This window comes from Cyanistes caeruleus, chromosome 3 (genome assembly GCF_971803275.1).
Source record: "Cyanistes caeruleus chromosome 3, bCyaCae1.hap1.1, whole genome shotgun sequence".
Taxonomy (NCBI): Eukaryota; Metazoa; Chordata; class Aves; order Passeriformes; family Paridae; genus Cyanistes; species Cyanistes caeruleus.
In genome coordinates, this window is record NC_141703.1 from 68,611,685 (window position 1) to 68,632,154 (window position 20,470).

General features: G+C 39.5%; 1 protein-coding gene across 1 annotated transcript in view; it reads left to right on the forward strand.

Moving 5' to 3' along the window:
* The window catches only part of FLT1 (fms related receptor tyrosine kinase 1), a 108,621-nt gene that overhangs the window by 8,040 nt on the left and 80,111 nt on the right, over nucleotides 1–20,470 (forward strand). Inside the window, exons 2-4 of the mRNA XM_086881684.1 lie at nucleotides 7,272–7,368; nucleotides 7,669–7,889; nucleotides 17,008–17,132. Coding sequence (XP_086737810.1) covers nucleotides 7,272–7,368; nucleotides 7,669–7,889; nucleotides 17,008–17,132 — 443 coding nt within the window. The remainder of the gene's footprint in view (nucleotides 1–7,271; nucleotides 7,369–7,668; nucleotides 7,890–17,007; nucleotides 17,133–20,470) is intronic.

Genomic DNA, 20,470 nt, shown 5'->3' on the forward strand with positions numbered 1-20,470 from the left:
GTATGGAAATTACAGGGCAAACAAGGTACAAACTTCTGATGAGCTGGTGAAGCAAGTGTCTTCAGGTGGGTCTTGTGGGGCACAGAACATGGAACTGCATGGCCTTGGTTGCCCAGGTATGATGGGAAATGTCAATAACTTCAATTGGTAGTAATTGGAATGAGATTTATATCAAGTAACTGACTGAGGTTTCAGTTTGTTTAATTTCTACACCTAAACCTTTAAATTAGCAATCCCTCCCTGCTCTTTATTAGAAAGGCTTTACCACATTGTTCTATACAACCTGCCTGACCTAGCTAGGGCAAATACTGGCAAGATGTTTGGTAGTTATTGGGGGAATACGTATTTGTTTACATTTGCAGCTATTGGCCATATTGGCATGAGAGTGTGTACAGCTCAGAAGTGTTAACAAAGTATTATTAGAACTATTGCATTATTTTTAGCAACTGGGTGGTTTGCTTTGGCTCTATAACATTTATATGAGTATGTGTACACTTATCTAAGAACAGCAAATGCATACAGAGAGTAAATAAATTATAAGTTGCTCTGATCTAGAACTAAAAAGGAAGCAACACTCTTGTTCAAATACCTTTCTATGCCTGCGAAGGCCTGTTTTAGGCAGTTGCACATCCATTTTCACTACTGACTGATTTTAGTTCCACAGCATGGAGTCATGGTCAAGGCTTTTAGTCTGCCCAGAACTTAATTAATTTACTGTCACCAACCTTACACTGTTCAGGCTCTACTATGATGTGTATCATAGCGCAGCCCAGCTTTGCCATTCACTAACCTACCCCTTTTTTATTTGGCTGGCTTTGACATCATAATCGTACTTTATATTCTTAAATTATAATTGAGATTGATCAAACTTAAGCATTTGATCCAGAAATCCCTTGGCATGTGTTGCAAAATACCAGACTAGATGAATGGATTGCCTCTTTTGGACCTGAAAGGGATGAACCAGTGAATTGATAATTTTTGTGCCTCTATGTGTACTTAATAAGTAAATAACATCCAATTGTTTTCTTGGTCTTAAATGCAAAAGAGAAGAAAGTTTCAGTCACCACAGAGATATCTGCAAATGATGGCCCTGTTAAGGGGTGATACAACTTGAGCTGTTGCTTCTACCCTGAGGGTGTTTCTGTCTGCCAGCTATGTATCAGGACACATGGTGCCTCTCTTTGCACAGGAAACAACAGGAAACAAGTGCAAAACTACCTCTGAATCCAGGGACCTGTATCTATTAACACTTGTAAATCCCCATGGCTCTTAATTGACCTGCAAAGTTCTGCTTTGGTAGAAGTAGTGGTTACATTTTGCTGCTTCAGATCATGAGTTTGCTCATCTGGACCACTGGGACAAAGTCACACCTCCTTGCTCTCTCACAGTTAAGCTTCCCTAGTCTCTCTTCTGCAGGCTTCAGGTGTGAAATATGGATTTACTTCAGAGAAGCTCTGTGAAATCAAATGACTGTGAAGTTTCCTTTAGAATGGGGACTTAGATGGCATCTGAAAGACCTGGAGATACCACTTTGAGTCTCAGAGTGACTCATGGTTTGGCACTGTAGGTCTTTTCTGGAGACTGTTTCTAAGTACAGGCAATGGAGAACATGCTTTTACCCCTGGGAGCAGGAACCAGGCTGTGCTGCCTTCTTTGCTTGTACATGAGCATCAGAAGCCCAGGTGACAGGTGAGATGGGGGCTATTGATGCCATGGGGATAGAAGAGTGTCTCCTTCCAGCAGCAGTTCTTCCTAGCCACCAGCACTCACGGAAATAGAAACCTTTATTATCCAGGGTGCTCCCTTCTCCCTCTAGTCCTGCAGCAGGACCAGGCCAGACAGTTACACAAAGAACAGGAAAACAAAATCTTCTTTTCCATTGACCATGGAAGTTTTGAGACAACTTTCCCTAAAATTTCTCCTGTCTTTATAAAAGCAAGTATTAGTGCTGAAGAGAATCTCAGTGTTGATTAACTAAAAGGACCTTTTGGTCAAGACTTCTTCATATGGTCAGATGTAAATTGAAACTTTAAATGTCTCTTAAGAGTTGACCATGAGGTTTTTTTCTCTATATACACCCTTTTCTTCTTTAATAGAGTGAATTGGTGTAATGATGTAATTGCAATTGCGACGGATAGGTACAACTGCTTGACCAAAAAGAAATATATTTACTTACAGAATGGATGAAAGAACCTTTTAAAGAGATGGTAATACAATAGCTTGTCATGAATAACTCTGAAATAAAAAAAACCCCTATTGATAGCCCAGGTTTTCTTACAAAATGGAATAAAGCCATATACTCCATTTGAAGTTACCTAGTGGCCGTGTTCTGGTTAAGGTGCTGCTGCAGGTCAGAGTCAGCTCATTTTCACTGGAAATGCATTGAAGTTTGACCCTCTGGGTACTACCGTGTTCCTTTACGCTTTGTCTGGATTCTGCAGTTGCTTATTAGTTGTACGCATGTGGGTATTCCCGTTCCCTTCAGTGGAATGACTCATAGGGAAGTGCTCATACGCAAGACTAAATTCCTGGGCTGCATCTGAACTGAATGACCAATGTTCTAAGCAGCACAGAGAGGTGGAGACCCTGCTATGAAATAACCTGCCCTCTCCTTCCAGTGCAGGAGTGTCCTCTACAAAGTACATTTTTGCTGAACGTTCGGATGGGGAGGAAACTGTTTGACGGTAAAACCCTCAAAGGCTCAGTTATGTTTCACGAGGGGTAAAACACGTGAAACTCCAACAGTGATTGAAACAATTACTTCCTGATTGATAACTTTATTGCCCACAGATGGCACTTTAAACCCAGAAGGTCAGATTCTTTGTACACACTGAAGTTGCAAAGATAAACTGATCATTCTCCTTAACCTCTCATTGTGCAGGTGAAAAAAAGATTAGTCAACATGTTGAGGATGACAGGAGTGGCTGGAAGACAGTCACAGCCCCAAAATATGGGAAATATGTTAGAAAGTCATCAAACCTGTTAACTTCAAGGAAATTTATAATAACTTCTAATATTGTAATTTTTTTTAACTAAGTCTTAAAGCTAGCTTTTTGATTTCCTTTCTTTAGTCAAAGGTAGCAGAAATTCTCTCTGTATGAAAAGAAATCTAAAGGTGAAAACTAGGAAAATTGGAATGGGAATAATAACCCAGGCCATGCTCCCATTTTTGAGTTCAGAAAATCTATAATTTTTAAGAGCAACCAAGATTTAGCAGAAATCAGTGGAAGGTTCATCATGTGTATATGGTTACTCATTTGTCTGTAGGACTGGACACATATCATATTGAAAAAATATATGTATGTTCATTTATTTTATCTTTTTTCACAACTTGTGGTCAGAGAGTTTTTTGGTTATCAGACAGTTCAAATTTTTATTTAGTTAATTGGGAAGAGGATCAGATTTTTTTGAGGGGCAGAAGTTAATTGAAAAAACTTCCTTTTTTTCCCCTTGCAAATAACAGATTTCTCTCTGCTTTCATTAAAAAAAAAAAAATCTTTATCCTTCCCTTACTTTACTAAGAATGGCTAGCTTTTTCAATCTAAATTAATGTTTGCTCATTAATTAAGCAACCCCATCGACTGACTTTCACATGTATCTAATAAGCCTTCCATAACAAATAAAACATGTCCGAAAAAATCACCCCTTTCCCCATGGGAGGAGATTCCTGAGTTATCAGGATTAATTAGTTCTCTTGTTGTCACATGAAAAGAAGTTGCACCCCTCAATGTAGGTCAGTGTGAGGGTAGGCTGCTGATGGTCGCTTAGTGACAGGCACAATGATAAGTGAATGTGTCCTGTTGAGCCATGACCCTTCAGAAAAGACAGTGTCAAGTAAAATGCCCACAGAAGGTACATAGAAGGCATAATCTGCTTCTAAATATTGACACTAGGAATTTCCCTGCTATTCTCCTTCCTTTTTCTTTCCTGGTAAACACGTCAAACTCTATTGCATTTGTACTCTGCATCAGTTTTGAAGCATTTAAAAACGTAAGGAAGCTAATGACCCATGAATAGATAGGATGTCAAATAAAGCTATTTTTCTTCAAGACATAGCATCTTGCTGGTAAAAGCATTGTCTCCCATACTTGTAAAAACAACAACATTGGCTTGAAGTAACACCTCAGCTTTTTGCCAGTGAAAAACTAAATAAATGAATATATAACCAGGCTTGTATCTCTTCCCAAATACACTGACATTAAGTCTTGAATGTTAATATGATTAACTACTGGAGTTAAGTTTCGAAAATGTAGTTAAAATCAATGATGAGATGCTGGCTTTTGTCAATGGGAGCAGAGTTAGACAAACAGTAAGCACTCCTTAATATCCCACACACAGTATTAATAAATACTGTGCTGTCTTTTAGATATGTGTAAAATGTGTAAAAGGGCAAAAGCTTGAGTATATGTCCAGTACATTTGCGTTTCTTTTTTGCCTACAAGATGGGGTGAAAAGGTAGGTGGTTTTGTTACGTTTTCTCTTTGATTTTAATAACTGAAGCAGATCTGACAGGCTTCCAGACTGCCTTCTTTTGTGTGCTTCATTTAAGATAGATATTAAGGTTTTCGCATCTTTGTTTATATCACTGTGAAGTTACGAAGAGAAAAACCTTGTAACATTTATGATGGTTTCTTGCTAGTCACCTTTGGCAGACTTTGAAAACAGCAGCAGCCCACACACATTCCCAGGGCTGGTCTCCTGGTCTCAGCATGGGTCAGACGTGGGCATGGTGCTGCAGGACTGGCTTTGCTCCTGGGCATGGTGCAGTGCCAGTGCTGAGCAAAGCCAAGCGCTCAGCACCGCAGGCATGACCAGGCACTGAAGACTTGCTCTCCTGTCTTGTTGTCAACACCTGACACTCACATGGATTTTTCCACTTTCCCACCAGTTTTACACAGGAAGCAACCTACATGTTGCTCTCTAGCAACTAGGTTGAGTGTTGCAGCTCTAGCAGCTGTGCTTTGATCCTGATGGTTTCCTCTGGCAGACCATCACTGATTTTTTCGTACATACTGAACTGCTTGTAAACACTATTGTGTATTTTCAGCTTTTCCATAGCCTCAAATAAGGAGCAGTTCAGGGAAGCTTGAGGTCAAGTTTCCCCCAAAGTGAAAACCAAGATTCATAAAGCTGGATATAAACTCTGCCTTCTTGGGAGAGCATCTGACCCTTCAATTCCGGGATGACAAGAGGAATGCAAATGAAATGAGGGAATGTGGGAGTTTCACAGAGCCTCAGATTGTTTAGCTGGAGGATGTTGACAAACCCTCTCAACAAGAGTGCCTGGATTGCTCTCCAAGAAGCTGCCTAGGCTGTTGTAACATCTTATCTCAATTTCTCAGTGATTAGCCTCAGAGGCATTGTTTCAGAATGGTGAATGAGAAGACTCATGGACTGTAAGCATCTATGGGAGACTATCCCATAAAAGCACAGAGTGCGCTTTGGGGGAACGAGCCCTTCAGAGCTGAGATCCCTAAAGCAGGTGTGAAAAATGCATGCTTGCAATGCATAGAACGTAACAATTACTTTTTCAAAGATTTGCTGCACCATTTTTCTCCCCTCTTACCAGCTGGCAGAATATATTAATTTGTAGTTAGAAATATGATTGCCTAGACAAATCTCAGGGGAAGTCTATGTGTTTATGTACAGTCTCACCATTCAAATCTATGGTGTTATTTCTGGTGCAGTCCAGAAGACCTCTTTATTCTGAAAAGTTATTATGCCCTTGCTGGCAGCTTGTGCAAGTGAGCTACAATTTTGTTTACATCTATATTCAAGTGCAGCCTTTAAATCTTGTTTTAAATTGGCACAGATGATAAAATATATTGGAAAACTACTGGAGCCACATCTAAATAAGATATACATGGCTGAAAAGAAAGCTCCTGAATTTGGAGCAGCCATTGACTTGGATGTGTTTACACACCCAAATTTTAGTCAGCAAGCTCAGCAAGAACTGGTGTCCAAAAGTTCCTTCTCTAGTCAACAAAAGAGGGAAGTGTTTCTGATGGGTGATATGTAGCCCCAAGTAAGGTTCATGTATCTCTACTCTGTTTGGTGCATACAGCTGTTCTTACTTGGCTGTGGCAGGGACCTCTTGGAAGAACTTAAAATAGCTAAGCTAAAACTGTACTTGACTGAGTTCTAGAAGAAAAATCTGCATTACCCTTGACTGTGAGATTCTTCTTACATATGTTGACAAAGTAATATTTTCTCTTGGAGTAAAGTGGTTTGGGGTAGTTGCTGTTGCTCTCTCAACGCTGAAATCTTTACAAATTACACTTGTGTCCCAATTAGACTACAACTGGTTTTCAACTTTTAACTGTTTCGAAATATTTTTACATTATGTTCCCAGCTTTTGGAACATTTTGCTGTCAGTGCAAAGGCAATGGGATGGATCAAGAACTGCTTCTTCCCTAAGGCATGCTCTTCTGTCAGCTTGCCATGAAAGCTTTTGTGGCCATAGCTTATTATAGGGTAAAGATAATTTTGGCCTTTGCAAAGCCCACCTGGATGTTTTCAAGTGTCCTGAGCCACCTTGTGCTATACTGACACCAAGGGCTTCACCCATGCCAGAATGGTCTGGCCACAATAGCATACTTGCTTCTTTAAATAGGCAGCAAACCTGGTCTGGAAGGTATCTTGATCTTGTTCTCAAAACTTACTGTGAAGCTCTACCTTTTGACACTACTTCATTGACAGGAAGCTCGCATCTGGCGAGGGACCATAGGTAACAGTGCTGTGACATTCAGTCAGGAAGGGAAGATCCTTAATGCTCTTTCACTCCTTCCATATCAGTTCCAGCTTTGCAGCAAGTTGTTTGAGTGGGATTTCGATATCTTAGAAGTCAGTACATGGCTCTTGCCATGGGAGTGGCTGACTTTTACCCTTGCCATTGAAGGGGCTGCCACGTCCGTGTTTCCTGAGGAAATGCAGCCAATGGTGCTTGGGGGCGCGCTTCCTTGGTTAGATGTGGAGCCATGAGGTCCTCAAAGTTTCTTCATGGTATGTTCAGTGAAAAATTTGAGAGCAAAGTCATTGACTGATAGCTTCCAATTCCATTTTCTTTCCTGAGTAATGCTGCTGAAAGGTTATTTCAGTCCTGAGTCAGGGCAACAGGGCTTTGCTTAAAGGAAGAGAGTATGTGTGGTGAGAGAGGCACAGTTTTCTTTTCTTTTCCTTTCCAGTATAACAGCATAAATGTGAGTGTACAGGAAGCAGAATTATTTATCTTTGCTAATGTTTTGGGTTTTTTCTTTTTTTTTTTTTTCTAGGATCTTGTTCAGGATCAAAACTAAAAGTTCCTGAGCTGAGTATAAATGGCATACAGCATGTTGTTCAAGCCGGCCAGACTTTAAATCTCACCTGCAGGTAACCAACTGAATTGGATTATGATAATTTGGCAGGGACTTCATACACCTGACACTTTCTTTTTTTTGTAACTGAAATTAGAAAAAAAAATTAAACCTTATGTTGTGGGGAAAGGTGGGGAGTGAACTTCAATGGCAATTGTTTTAATAGTTCTTTGTTGTTTCTGTTGTTGTTTTTGGAAAACAAGATAAAAGAGAACCCCATAAATAGCCTGATATAATAAAAAAGAAAGCTTGGGAACTGGAGCTATATAATTGCAGCCCAACATAATTGTTTCTGCTTCCTTATCTGTATTTGCAGGGGGGAAATGGTTCATTCATGGTCTTTGCCTGAAACTCTTAGCAAGGATAGCGAAAGGCTGAAAGTAATTAAATATGCCTGTGGAAGGAATGGGAAGCAGTCCTGCAGCAGTCTGACCTTGAGCAGAACTCAAGCAAGTGACACTGGAAATTATAGCTGCAAATACCCAACAAGTCCAGCAAAAAAGAAGAAGGAATCTACAGTCTATGTATTTATTAATGGTAAGATTAAGTTTTTTTAACACTTCTTGGTACTTGCGCTTCAATACAGCAAAGTGGAAAAGTAAGGTAGTTTAGCTGGGCTGAGTTTTGAATGACATTTTCAGCCTTGCAAAATGTTAGTTTACCCATTAATGTATAAAATTTGCTTTCTCAGATTTTTTTTTTTTTTGCAAATACAAATGGTAGTCTTTTATCTCTCAGAAAAAAAATGAAGCAAGAAAAAGACCCAGTCCAACCACTTGCCTAGAGTAAACAGGAGTCCAGATGGAAGTAGACTACAAGTGAATATGTGAAATGGGTATCAGAAACCATATCCTACATGACTGAATGCGATGTGATTTCTAGGGAACAGAAGGATGTCTATCCAGATCATTGACTTGCCTCATGCTGCAGAAAATTACTATTTGCATGTGAAGTCAAATTCAAAAATGTCCTCTGTAGTCCATGTACACAGATTGAAAAAATCTAGAATAAATTGAATCAAATTAAGCACAGAGTTGTGTTCAGCAAACAAGTATTGTGTAATGTATGGGAAGTACTGGAATTAGGTCAGTTAGACTATAAAAGAAAAAAATTTTTTCTGATCCTGTTTCCTTCCAGGGTATTAATCAAACATTTCTGAGAGGAGCTGAATTCAATAGACACAACAATAAGAACAAATTATAGACACATTAGGGATTTAATTAATACTTAACTTTTCCTTATCTTTACAGAGCAAAATTAATAGATTACTGTAGTATTTCAGGACTCACAGATTTTGAAAGCCCATATTACAGAGAATGTGCAACTGGAAGTTTTCCAAATTCTGGGTCTACTTCATCTAATGAGTTCACATCACTGTGGATTATCCTTTGTTTTCATTTTGTGACATGAAGAGTGAGACTGGCACTGTGAAAATGCAGAATGAAGTGGATCTCTCACTACACTGACAGAAAATAAGATAGCTCTCCCCATTACTGTGCTTTATTATGAACTCTTGGCTATTTCATGCTTTCCTTCATCTGAAACATGCAGCTGAGTGTTTTCACCACCCAGCTCTTTTCATATAATTTCTCTGTAAATCCAACAACAGATCCATCTGTGGAAGAATAGTCAAAATAAGATATTCATTTAGTGACCAACAGCCAGAGCCTAGGAAAATGTACAATTTCCTTGGATGCCTTTTGCAAGTTTCCTATCATGGGACCTTCTTGAACCTCCCACTTTGGATGCCATCCCTGTCTGAGGCCTCTCCATTCAGCGCACAAGAAGGACCTCTCTGCTGAGCTGACTTTACGATACAAGAGATGCCTTTGCACTCTCTTGGTCTCTTGCCTGTCTGATGAGTTAATTTTTCTGGATCCTAAATTTTTGCAAATGAGAGACACAACCAGTCTTTCTAACTCTTCATGGTTTCCCAACTTGTATGTGGCTTGCTAGCTGAAAGGGACCTTCAATCAGATGATTGTAAACCAAGGTTATCTGCAGAATTCACATGGTGATGGGAAAGAAATGCATCATTGCAGAAATTGTTTTAGGACAGTCCCACACCAATCCCTGTCCTTCTGTCTCCTCTAATTGTTAAAAGAAGGCTGCCTAAGTGTCTTGATTTTCTTGGCTTTTCAAGGACAATCAGTCATAAGTCTTGATGTCACCATTGCTAGATCTAGATGGCTAGATTTTATAGCGCCTCCTACGTTAATTGCCAAAAAAGTGGTAAAATGTTCAAGAAAGAAACCTGTAGCAACCTTAGACCTCTCTGGCATGTTAATTTTTCTGAATTTGACAAGCATTTTGATTGAAAACAAGTTTCTTAACATCAAAGTGTTAATTGTGTCTCTTCCCTAAGCTGGAGGAAGGTTTATTAGTCTTCCAAAACTTTACAGTTTCAGAAAGAATTGTTGAGTAAGTTCGAAGGAAACAAGATGCTGAGTACCAAAACTCACCATTTCTGATAAGTGTAGAGATAGAAAAAGTATTTTCTTTCTCTGTGTTATCTCATTATCTCGATCTCTTTTCTACCTGTCTCTTAATATAAGTCACTGTTTCTGTGAACAGGCATCAAATTCTATTACCTAGCTCAAGCGGGGTTGAGACGAAGGTAACAAAATCCTCTACAAAGCCTCTCTTTCCTGAGTTTAGTTTTACTTTGCATTAATTTGTGGGTGTTTAGGAAATAAACATTTGTGAAATTTGGGTCCCTCCTAGTTTTGTATTGTTTCCTGTGACAGGACATTGTGTCAGTCCATTTCCCATATTAGCTCCATGTGGATCACCAAGGTGCCTGTTTCCCATGTCTTAGCATGCTGCAGATGAGAACAAATAGTTGCTATTTACAAACACAGAATCCGAATCAGGAAAGTTGATATTGTTTGTACAGGAAGTCATCACTTATTGTTTTAAAAATGTTCTTCATTTCCGTAATTGGAGTGATACTGAATATGAACTGGATTTTTAAAAAAAAAAAAAAAAAAGAAGAAAGCCCAAAGCCCAGACCACAATAAACCCTCTAAGTCCTTTGGTTCAGTGATGAATGTATGCTACAGCAGAAAATAATATGGTATAGACAAAAACAAGACATAAGGCAACGAGAAGACTGCAAGTCCCACGGGCCCCAGGATGACTTGAAGCATTTCTGAAGTCTTGCTTTTGGGGGTCGAGGAGAGGCAGGCTGGTGACTAGCCCTGGAGGAGCTAGTCCTGACAGCACCCTTCTTTCAGCTGGAGAGGTCACTACTGAGTTGCAGAGGGGAGTGAGTGCACAGAGTGTCTCGGCTACTCTTGACCCCACACAGCTCAGGAATTGAGACATTAAGCGAGGGAAATTAATTCTCTTAAGAGTCTTCAACTTTGCCTCAAGAAAACTGACGGCCTGACTTCCCCCACGAGCCATGGGAAAAAGCTGAAATGAAGCAAAGCCTCCTTGCCAATTTCTCCACTGTCTTGGACCCAAAACTGCTCACAGCTTTGTTTTGTAAGGGAACTGCAGCCTAATAGTAAAAAAGGAAAGATTTGCAATGAACGCTCACTGCATACATTGCAGTGAGGCGCAGGGAATTTTCTGCTTGAAAAGAGATAATGGTGGAATAAAGACATTTAAGAAACACCAAATTTCCAGCAGGCTGTTCTGAATCCTATGTAAATTTCCCTGGGGACAGTACTAAGGGCTTTTCTTTCTGTCTGCTTTGTCTCAAGGCACTTTTCAATTGCTGGAGCTCATTCACTCTCTTCAAAAATGTGTAGTACTCTTAATTCTCTACTCTCATCATTTCTTGCCTTTGAACAATTGCTCCCATGGTATGACAGAGGAAAAGCTTGTAAGTTCAATTACATTACAATACAAAAGTTAGATTTTTTGCATGAATTTAAAAAAACTGTGATTCGAGTTGAAGTGTTGCTATTTTCTGTGATGAAGACTGCCTTTGGCTTGTAATACAATTTTACAAGAGTAAAATCTAAATTCTGCTGCAGCAGAGAACAGAATACTTCTCAAAGCAAAACTATATTTGGCTCTAGGGCAGTAGCCTGTTTCTTAGCTGGTGTTCTCCCTCTCCTTTTCTTTTCTCATAATCCTGCAGTGTATGTCTTCTGGTCACTTACTTTTCCTTGCAAAATGAGACATGTTTTTAAATCAGACCTCTGGGCTGGGTGAATTTTCTGCTCTCTTTCTATAGTTAGCAGAGAGCAAAAGGAGATTCTGGTAGGTACCTTTCATCACTGATTTTTCAAGAAATCTGGAGAACAAGCTTAGGATAAATTTCTTGCTTTGAGATGGTTTAAGCTGGGTAAGGCAAACCAGAGCTGTGTATTTAAAGGTACAGGTCCTGAGAGTGCTTGTGCTCACCAATGCCTAGAAGGTCAAACATGCCCACTAATTGTATGTATTTGGTTTGATACATGTCTTGGGTTCAGCAGTCTGAAATGAAGGGCTTTATCATTAAAAGGGAATTGTTCAAAATGTAAGCTTTTGAAATCCCAAAACATCTGGGATTCTGGGTTTGTTTTCAAACACTAAAGTTGTATACTGCAGGTTCTGAGTGTTTTAGAACTTCCTGGGCATCTCCCTGGGAGGTTTTCCTGCTGACATATAGCTGGATCCAGACCCAGAACTGACATGCATTTAATATCCAGCTTGAATGGATTGACTCCTGTAATCCTAAAGATACTATTGTTGCAGAACATGGAGGGTATCCAAAGAGTTCTGCAAAAAGCTCTCTTTAGATCAGAAGTATCAAAGTCAAAATAATTCAACAGGTAAAAAAATCAGTAAGACAAAACACCCTGAGAGCTAACCGAAAAGGAGATTTATCTTCTTCCTTTTTTTTCTTATTTACAAATAATGCACTGATAAAAGAACCTGCTAAGGCCTGGGAAACTCTTCCTCCCCGTGCTTTTTTTTGTCTTTGCTTTTGGCACAGTTTTAACATATGAGCAGTAGGGTTTTGGCTTACACTGTCAGAGTCAATACTATGATAGCGCTTCTGTTATGAAGAGGAAACTCATTGGAATTAAACTATGTTGCAGCTGTATCAAGTATGCGGACACATTTTTAGTTTCTAATGAGGTTCCTGTTACAAAACAGAGACCTCTAGGACTTGCTGACGTCAATGGCCTATAATTGCCGCGCTTTTGTCATTGCGTGTTGGTGGACTCCGTATCACAGGACTCCGAGTGGAGCGGAGAATGTGCCAACACTCCGGCAGCGTCCAACGCTCTGCACTCACCCCTCCGTGGTCCTGGTCCCTCACCAAGGCTCATAGCTCCTGCTGAAACACCTTTCCAGGGTGAGCCGTCACAATGCAGGGATACATCTGAAGGAGCATTCCTAACATCCGCTAGCCTTTCTAGGGATTGCTTGCTGAAGGTAGTAATAGCTCTATCGTGGATTTCCTGGCTAATATGACTATTTTTCCTGAAGATTTTTAACTGTGTTTTGTTTGCATCATGGTCCTGTGTTGAGGATAGCGTGGTATAACTAGTCTCAAAGGAAAGCAAACCAATCTTGCCTAAAAGTTGTTGTACAAATGTATTAGAATTTTTTTGTGTCTAAATGTGCTCAAGATATAAATTAATAAACATATAAGTCCAGGTAAAAGAAAGAAAAACAAAAAGGGAGTGGAATATTATAAATCTTAGATTTTCTTGCAAAGTTTAGACATACTTTTTATTTGAAGAGTGTTATTTTACAGGTAAGAAGAGGAAAGAGTGGAACTACCTTTCTTTTAGAATAAGATATACAAAATGGGATTGTTTTTCTTTAAGAAAATTAGGCATATGAGCTGGTTCAACAGACACATTTCCTAGGGCATGATTCATCTCATGGTAAAGCAGATGTCTAAAGCTGGTCAGATAAGTCCCATTGCAAAATTCCCCTTTTCTCACCAGGGACAACTCTAAAGGTTTGGCTCCAGCTCAGTGAGAAATGTCTCTATTGTAGATGTGCAAGTAAGGCTGGAATGACTCTTGGTGTGCAGGATTCTTTTGGAATTACTTCTGCACAGCCCCAATAATTTATCTGGGATAAATAAAGTTAAGGAGGTTTAATCCCTTCAATGGAAAGGGAATGCTGCAATTGGCCCAGGAACCTCAATGGAGTCTGCCTGTCAGCTCTTTAGTAAAGACTGTGGTACTCTTCACATGCATGAGGGAAAAGGGTATTATGTGAATGTGATGAAAATGTTTCACCTCTTTTAGCCTGAAAAGAATCTTAAGGATGAGCCAAGTATAAGTAGGTATTTTGGAAGAATTTCAGAGGATAAGCTTTTAGAGGTTTCAGGGAGCTTAGATTTTCCTGCAGAGACTTTTCTTCTTACAAATGTATGTGTAAGTCCTCTGACTTACATAGCTCAGATTATTAAAAACAAAACAAACCCAAGAACAGTAGCTGAAGCCTGTGAAAAGAAAAACCCTCTCAATCTTTTCTGAATTTGGCATTTCAGCGTTGGCTAATTTAGTTGTTTGTGCAAACCCCATAAATAGCCTAGACAGGTTACTGATACCAGACATAATATTGCTTGTGCTAAGTCTCTTATCAAGTTTTTATCTGGCTGCCAACCAGCTTAGCAAAAAACCTGCTATTTATGCTCTTTAACAATATAGCAAATGACCTTCATGGATTTTGTGATTTCATGAGTGCTCTTTGTGGTTTCATGTTGATTGCAGCTGAGAGATATTGAATACAGTCAACCCAGCACACAGTCATTCATTCTGGTCATAATTTAAAAATACAATAAACTGATTTTTAAAGTAACCTTTAAAGTAGGTAAATATTCTGTCTGTCCAGCTTTCATTTTGCTAATCTCACAGGCAGCTCTGAAAAACTAAAATAAACCAACAACCAAAATCAAGAATTCATAAAAACGAGGTCAACCCCATTCCAAATCCCAATGAAGCTGAATGTGTTACCTGGATGTGATCTTCAAGATAGGTCAGTCTGTGATGCTCCTTTTACATCTAGGACTTTCTGAACATAGAATTGAGAGGAGCTGGCCCAAAAGACTGCTAGTGGGAAATCAAGTCATGCCAGATGTGCTGACAAACCAGCTATGAGGGGAAGGTTCATTTACCTCCCATCAGGAAGAAATTGAGAGGAAATGTAGTGGGAGCTAATGGCAGTAGCTGGGGTTGTGATGGGAAGGAAAGAGGAAAATAAAAGGCAAGAAAACCTATTGCTTGGGTCCAGAAGAATTCCATGTTGCTGGCAAACCCTGCCAAGGTGGCATGACCTGCCCTGGCTCTGCTGTGTGTTCAGATTTGCCTGATCCAGGTTGGTAAAGCCTGCACCAGATTCTGATCTTGAGGCACCGAGAGAATCCCGTTACGGCCTTTAAGATGGAAGGAGAATAAAATCAAAGGGAATCAGGAAAAGCCTCCATGCTCATTATGAAAACAAAACTGTGCTAGGAAACATGATGCGTATTTCTTTTAATCAAAAGCAGGAAGACATTTGGAGCACTTGGGGCCATCGATTGCCCTCTGGCCCATGGCGGAAGTCCCCGGTGATGTCAATGGGAGTTCTGCACGCGAATAGCGGGGGCACGGCGACGCCCTGGCGCACACGGCAGGGACTGTACCGGGAGAGGCTGTGACCGAGCTTTGGAGCCCACCAAGGGCAGACAGAGCACTTGGGCCACTTTTATACAGCACTTTGTTGATTTCTCCAGGCATGGATGTGTATTTCCACTGAAGAAGAAGAAGAAAGAAAAGCTAAACATGGTGTTTTATGCTGTTTTCCTGTCCCTGCCTTTGTACAGGCGGGAATCCTGCAAGGTCTGAGCTGCACAGCCCCCACTGCCTTGATATTGGCATCAGTCTGTCTGCAGATAGCACCGGCAGTCCCCAGAACAGCTCTTCCTCACACTTACAATGATCTGGAGATTGTGGTACAGGAAACCACTTTGCAAAGCTTGCTGGTTTTGGGCAGGAGCTCTTAATTTTGTGACAAAGACAAATGAGTCTTTGGGGAGTAGTAAATCAGTTTGTCTGGTGATGTTAAGGGGCAGGTGACCTCTTCTGTGGCTGCAGTCCCTGAAACAAAAAAGGTTCTTTTCCTCGTCCTACAAACAGGTTCATTCTTGGTCTTTACTTGAATCTTACTGCAGAGGAAACGTCGACCTAACAAATCCTCAGGGCATTTTTTTATTACATACGCATCCTCTATTACTCATAAGTTCCTTTCACTATCTCAGTGGACATTTAATACCTATTATTAAATAATACTTTGTGGGTTTCATTTCAGAAAGTTTGTATAACAGTTTCATCAAACCACATTTGGAAAAAAAAAAAATTCTGTATCCTGGAGTACATTTGAGATCCTCTGCCTTAGGATTCTCACCAGTATAAATTAGAGCAGAATCTGTTTTTCTTCCTGTTTGATCTCTCAAACAAAAATATTATTGCATATAGTAAGAAAAGAGGATCCTAAGGGCAGAACAGTGTGATGACCCTGGGAAGTGCATATCATACTTTTGAAAGACAAGCAAGAGTAACTTACTTGAAGAACTATTTCAGGGAACATAGGCCAACATGCAGAAGTTTGGGGCCAGAACACTTGAACCAAGTTGTCATTGCAGTTTGAGGTTTTTTAAGGGATTGGTTCTTGCTGTCTTTATTAATTTCTTATCCAAGAAAGATTTCCATTGTTATTTCTAAGATTTTTGACTGAGTGAAAATAATGGGATTTGCCTGAAAAAACATTAGAAGTGTAGATAAGCACAGAATTAAGATCTTAATGTTCCGCTTTTCTTAGGAGTTAAAAACCAAACCTTATGTGAATTTGGAGGTAGTCTATCTGCGATGTGAGTCAAACTGAACCTTCAGATCTGAGCACCTGCAAAGAAGATTTAGAGCCAGAGCCCGTGGCTTGAGCCCCTCTTTGTTAAGTGGCCCAAACAATAGCAACAGCAATGTTCCCTGTTCCCAGCGCAAGCTATTTATGACAATGCCCTTTGTTAAAGGGATTGTTCAAGGGACGGTAAATTACTCTGCCAAGCTTTAGTTTTGAGTCAAGAGGAATTAATGTTTTCCTGGCATTTTCATTTACCTTGTCACATAAAAAAAGAGACACATAGGTATTGTGGCAGTGGGAAGGAGGAGAAGAATTAACTCTCTCTAGTCCATATTCTCGGAGATGAAAATAGGGCTGGATAATCACGGCAGATTCTTTCTCCCGATGCTGTCAAAGTGGGTTTTTTCCTATCAATTTCCTTTCAGACAGCAGCAAGGTGTACTTTGTAGGGGGTTCCTGATAAGTGAATTTCAGCTCACTTCCCATATACTTACTTTTCCTGGTGATGAAAAGTTACAAATGAAATAAGAAGCACATATCTCAGCAGTGGAGGTGTTGCTGTAATGGAAAAAATTAGCTTCTACTGTCCTGACGTTTGAAGAAGATTTCAAAATACTGATACTGATATTGAATGATAGATATATCTTCAAGTACTTAATAATAGTTTGATGAACATGTTTAGACAAAAGCAAATGGAAGATTGATTTCATTGATTTCATCATGAAGATGATTGATTGCTTAGCTTTCATTATGGACTGGGCTAGTCTGTTTTTTAAGTCTGTATGCAGCATTAGAATTCCTATACACTGCCTGAATATTTCACATATTAACCTTTCTTTTTCTTCTTTTGCAGATACAAGCAATCCATTTGTAGAGATGCACAGTGATATACCTAAAATAATAAACATGGATGTAGGAAGAGAAATGATCATTCCATGCAGAGTCACAGCACCAAACACTGCCGTTACTTTAAATAAGGTACCTGTATCCAAGCATACTCTGAAAGTGCTACTGTAGATGATGTATTTGGTTGTTTGTTAGCTTGTTTACAGCTATTGTAATGCTTTTGAAATAATTTCAAAGTCTAATATTTCCTATGCAACGTTTCTGGGTGTCAGTGTTCAGAAATATTTCAACCCTGGAGTCCTCATTTTGCATTGCACAGAAGGGCGTCATCAAATCTCCTACAAAGGATGGTGATTTTCTAAAGAAACTTAAACTTTTCATACTACTTTATTAAATCATCACTGGCAAAGGTTTCTCAAGCCCAAGAAGGAATTTCTTGTTAAGAGAAGAGATTTCCTCCCACCTCTTCCCCTGCCCTTCCTCCCTTTTCCTCTTCTGTTCTCTGGAACAGCCGGTGAGTCCCTGGAGACTTGCTGTGGCTGTACAAGGATCTTTGCAAGCCTTTGCCCTACCTCACTCCCACCAGAGACTTTGCTGCTTCCTTTTACATATGAGCACACAAGGGATGGCTTTTCTTTGTGGGGAAACTTTGCAGGGAAACTGCAAAGTTTGATGTGGTGGGACTAGTTTAAAAACAAACAAACAAAAAAGTTATTTCCATGTTTTGGGAAAATGTTTGTCTCCTAGGTGCCCTTAAGAGTACTGTGGAGAGCTAACTGAACCATATGTATGTAGTAAAGTACCTGGTGTCAAGACAGAGAATGGGACATTTTTTAAAGTTATCCTTTTTTTTTTTCTTAAAAATTAGGTAGAGGTGGCAAAGAAGATTTACTTCTTAATAAAGGGAGTTATGTACATAGTGGCAATGAAAGTTCATCACTGTTAAAAGGAAAAGAGGTTTATCTCTTTATAGAATAACATGCAATTGCCAAACAATACCACTGTAAGATGTTTATCTAGTGCAACACAAGTCTTTGATTATTCTTTGACTGCAGAGCATTAGGCGAAACACAAATTTCATCAACTCTTTCAAGTGCTGCTTTGCTAATATCGATACAGATTTTGCTGCTTGTTTTTCACCTCTTAAATCCCATGAAAGAGGACAAAATGCAAAGAAAATAAAGTGGTCTGCCCAGGACATTACCCTATGTGTGCAGGAACATGCACAGTTCTCCTGCAGGAAGATGCACAAGGTTGTGTGGTGTGGCAATAGAAAAGAGACTTAGCATTCTCACTTGAATAGAAGGGGTGTTGTCAAGTGGGAATTGGGCACTGTAGTGTTGCATCTGAAATCTCAGCATATTAGATTTCTAGCTAAGAAAATTCTTGCCAGGTTTCTCCCATTAAAGAATATTAAAAAGAATTCTCCTTATTTGGAGAAGATTGAAACATAAATACTCTCTGTTTTTCATATCAATTTGCCTTTAGCTTGGGCTTGTAGTGTAAGGCACAGCTTTGCACCATCAAAACCAGATGTAATACTCTCAGAAGGGGAAAGAGGAGGAGGAGCCAAGTCTTGAAGGAAAGGATTGGTTGCTTACATGTTTTGCATTCCAGGAAAAATAAATGCGTTCCCCAATTAATCCTAGAATTTCCTGAAGCATGTAAGCTACAATGCATTACATCATATCTTACTTTATTTATCTTCTATGACACCCTTATATGAAGATTCCAGCAAGGTTCTACTCACATAGCAATTAAGAGATGTGTTAAATGCGTTCCACAGCTGCAGGCATAATAGTGCTGGAGAAATGGCAAGAGCTATTTTGTGTTTTCCATCAGTGATAAAGGAAGAAGTTGGTGTCCCCATAATGCAGTCCTCTGGAACTGGAAAGAAAATCCCAGCTTTAGTGTCCTTAGATACTGCCTTCTATATTGCCAGGAGGTAAAAATACAAAATATTTTTAATAATCTCTCTCTTCTGGAAGGGCTCCCTACACTTGCATGAGGACTGGTTCCAGCATTTGTTTCTTCACAGTGCTGCTTCTTAGTTTTAGTGGACCAATGGGGAAAGGTTCATTATCCATCTTCAACACTACAAATTATTTTTTTTACTCAATCTTCATCTTTACTTTAGTCAAACCTTTTTAGACATATACTGTGTTGCTGTCATTTTCAGGCTGCACATCTGTGCAGGTTGTATTTTATAGCATGGCAATCACATACAACATAGAATGGGGGTCTTCAAAAATCAAGAAGCTAATAAAACATGGACTGGGAAATGGGGATGAAGCTTTTAATTCCTATTTCAAATTCAACCTTTGGGTCCTGATATAACCTTTATCTGCAGCAGCCGATGGCCTTTTCCTTACCATATGAAAAACTGTGAAATCAATTAATAGTTTTGATCTAATGCTTAATAGTTAGATATTCAGAGCCTCTGAAACCATCATTCCTATCAACATGATTCTGGCAGCCTGATTCAAGATCCATTAAATATGATAAATCTTACTGGAAGTAAGCTGTGCACTTCTCTTACCTCTTCATTTGCTCTTATCTTGACAAATGGAGAAAGTATCACCTTTTGTTACAGTGATTTAATCCATCTGTTTACTGAGAATCCTTTTGGATTCTCTATCTTAAAAACAATGACATTCATAGGACTAGAAGTAAATAATCTTCAGTACAAGGAATAAAAAGTGGAAAAACCCCAAGGGATGTTGTGAATCACATACCCGGACAATCTGAATTCTTAATTATGCCACCTGATCCTTCCCAAATTGGTGGAAGGGGAAATATGAAAGACAAACATTCAAGACTCTAATGTACATTTTAATGTAAATTTTTAGTTGTCTCTTTCCAATACAATCTGCCTTTGGAGATGTGGGGGACAGTATGACTACAACTCTTGACCATAAGTCATACACAGTATGTGGCTGTACTGTGTTAATGCCACCAGGTACCAAAAGCATTCAGCAAAGATTGAGCAAAGAAAGAGGCACAGCCTATACCAAAAATAGCTGCATTTGAAACAAAGTAAAAAGAAGGTAAAAGGCCAAGAATGCACTGGGAGCCACAGTGGTATGGTTCACCAAGATTAGCATGTAGACAATAAATTCCATCTTTGTCGCAGCCATCACAACAAGCTGATTCTTTGAATGCCTCTGACTCACTGTTGGTTCCCATCTGAAAGCTATTATTGTGGCTGAATTTATCTTCTGCTGCTTCAGCGGAAGTCTCACTGCTACAGCACGGTGTTTCTTCATAGGTTTTCTACTTCTCTCTCTGATGACCAAATGGCCAAGATTTTTGAGAAGACCTTGAGCTGCACTGGCCTTGCTCTGCACAGGGGCAGGAGCAGATGACATCTGGAGGTCTCTTCCAACCTAAATTATTGTGTGATTCTTGGATTCTCTGTCTTGTACCATCCATGCAGTGATCAGCATGGTGATGGCAATACCATGTTTCTA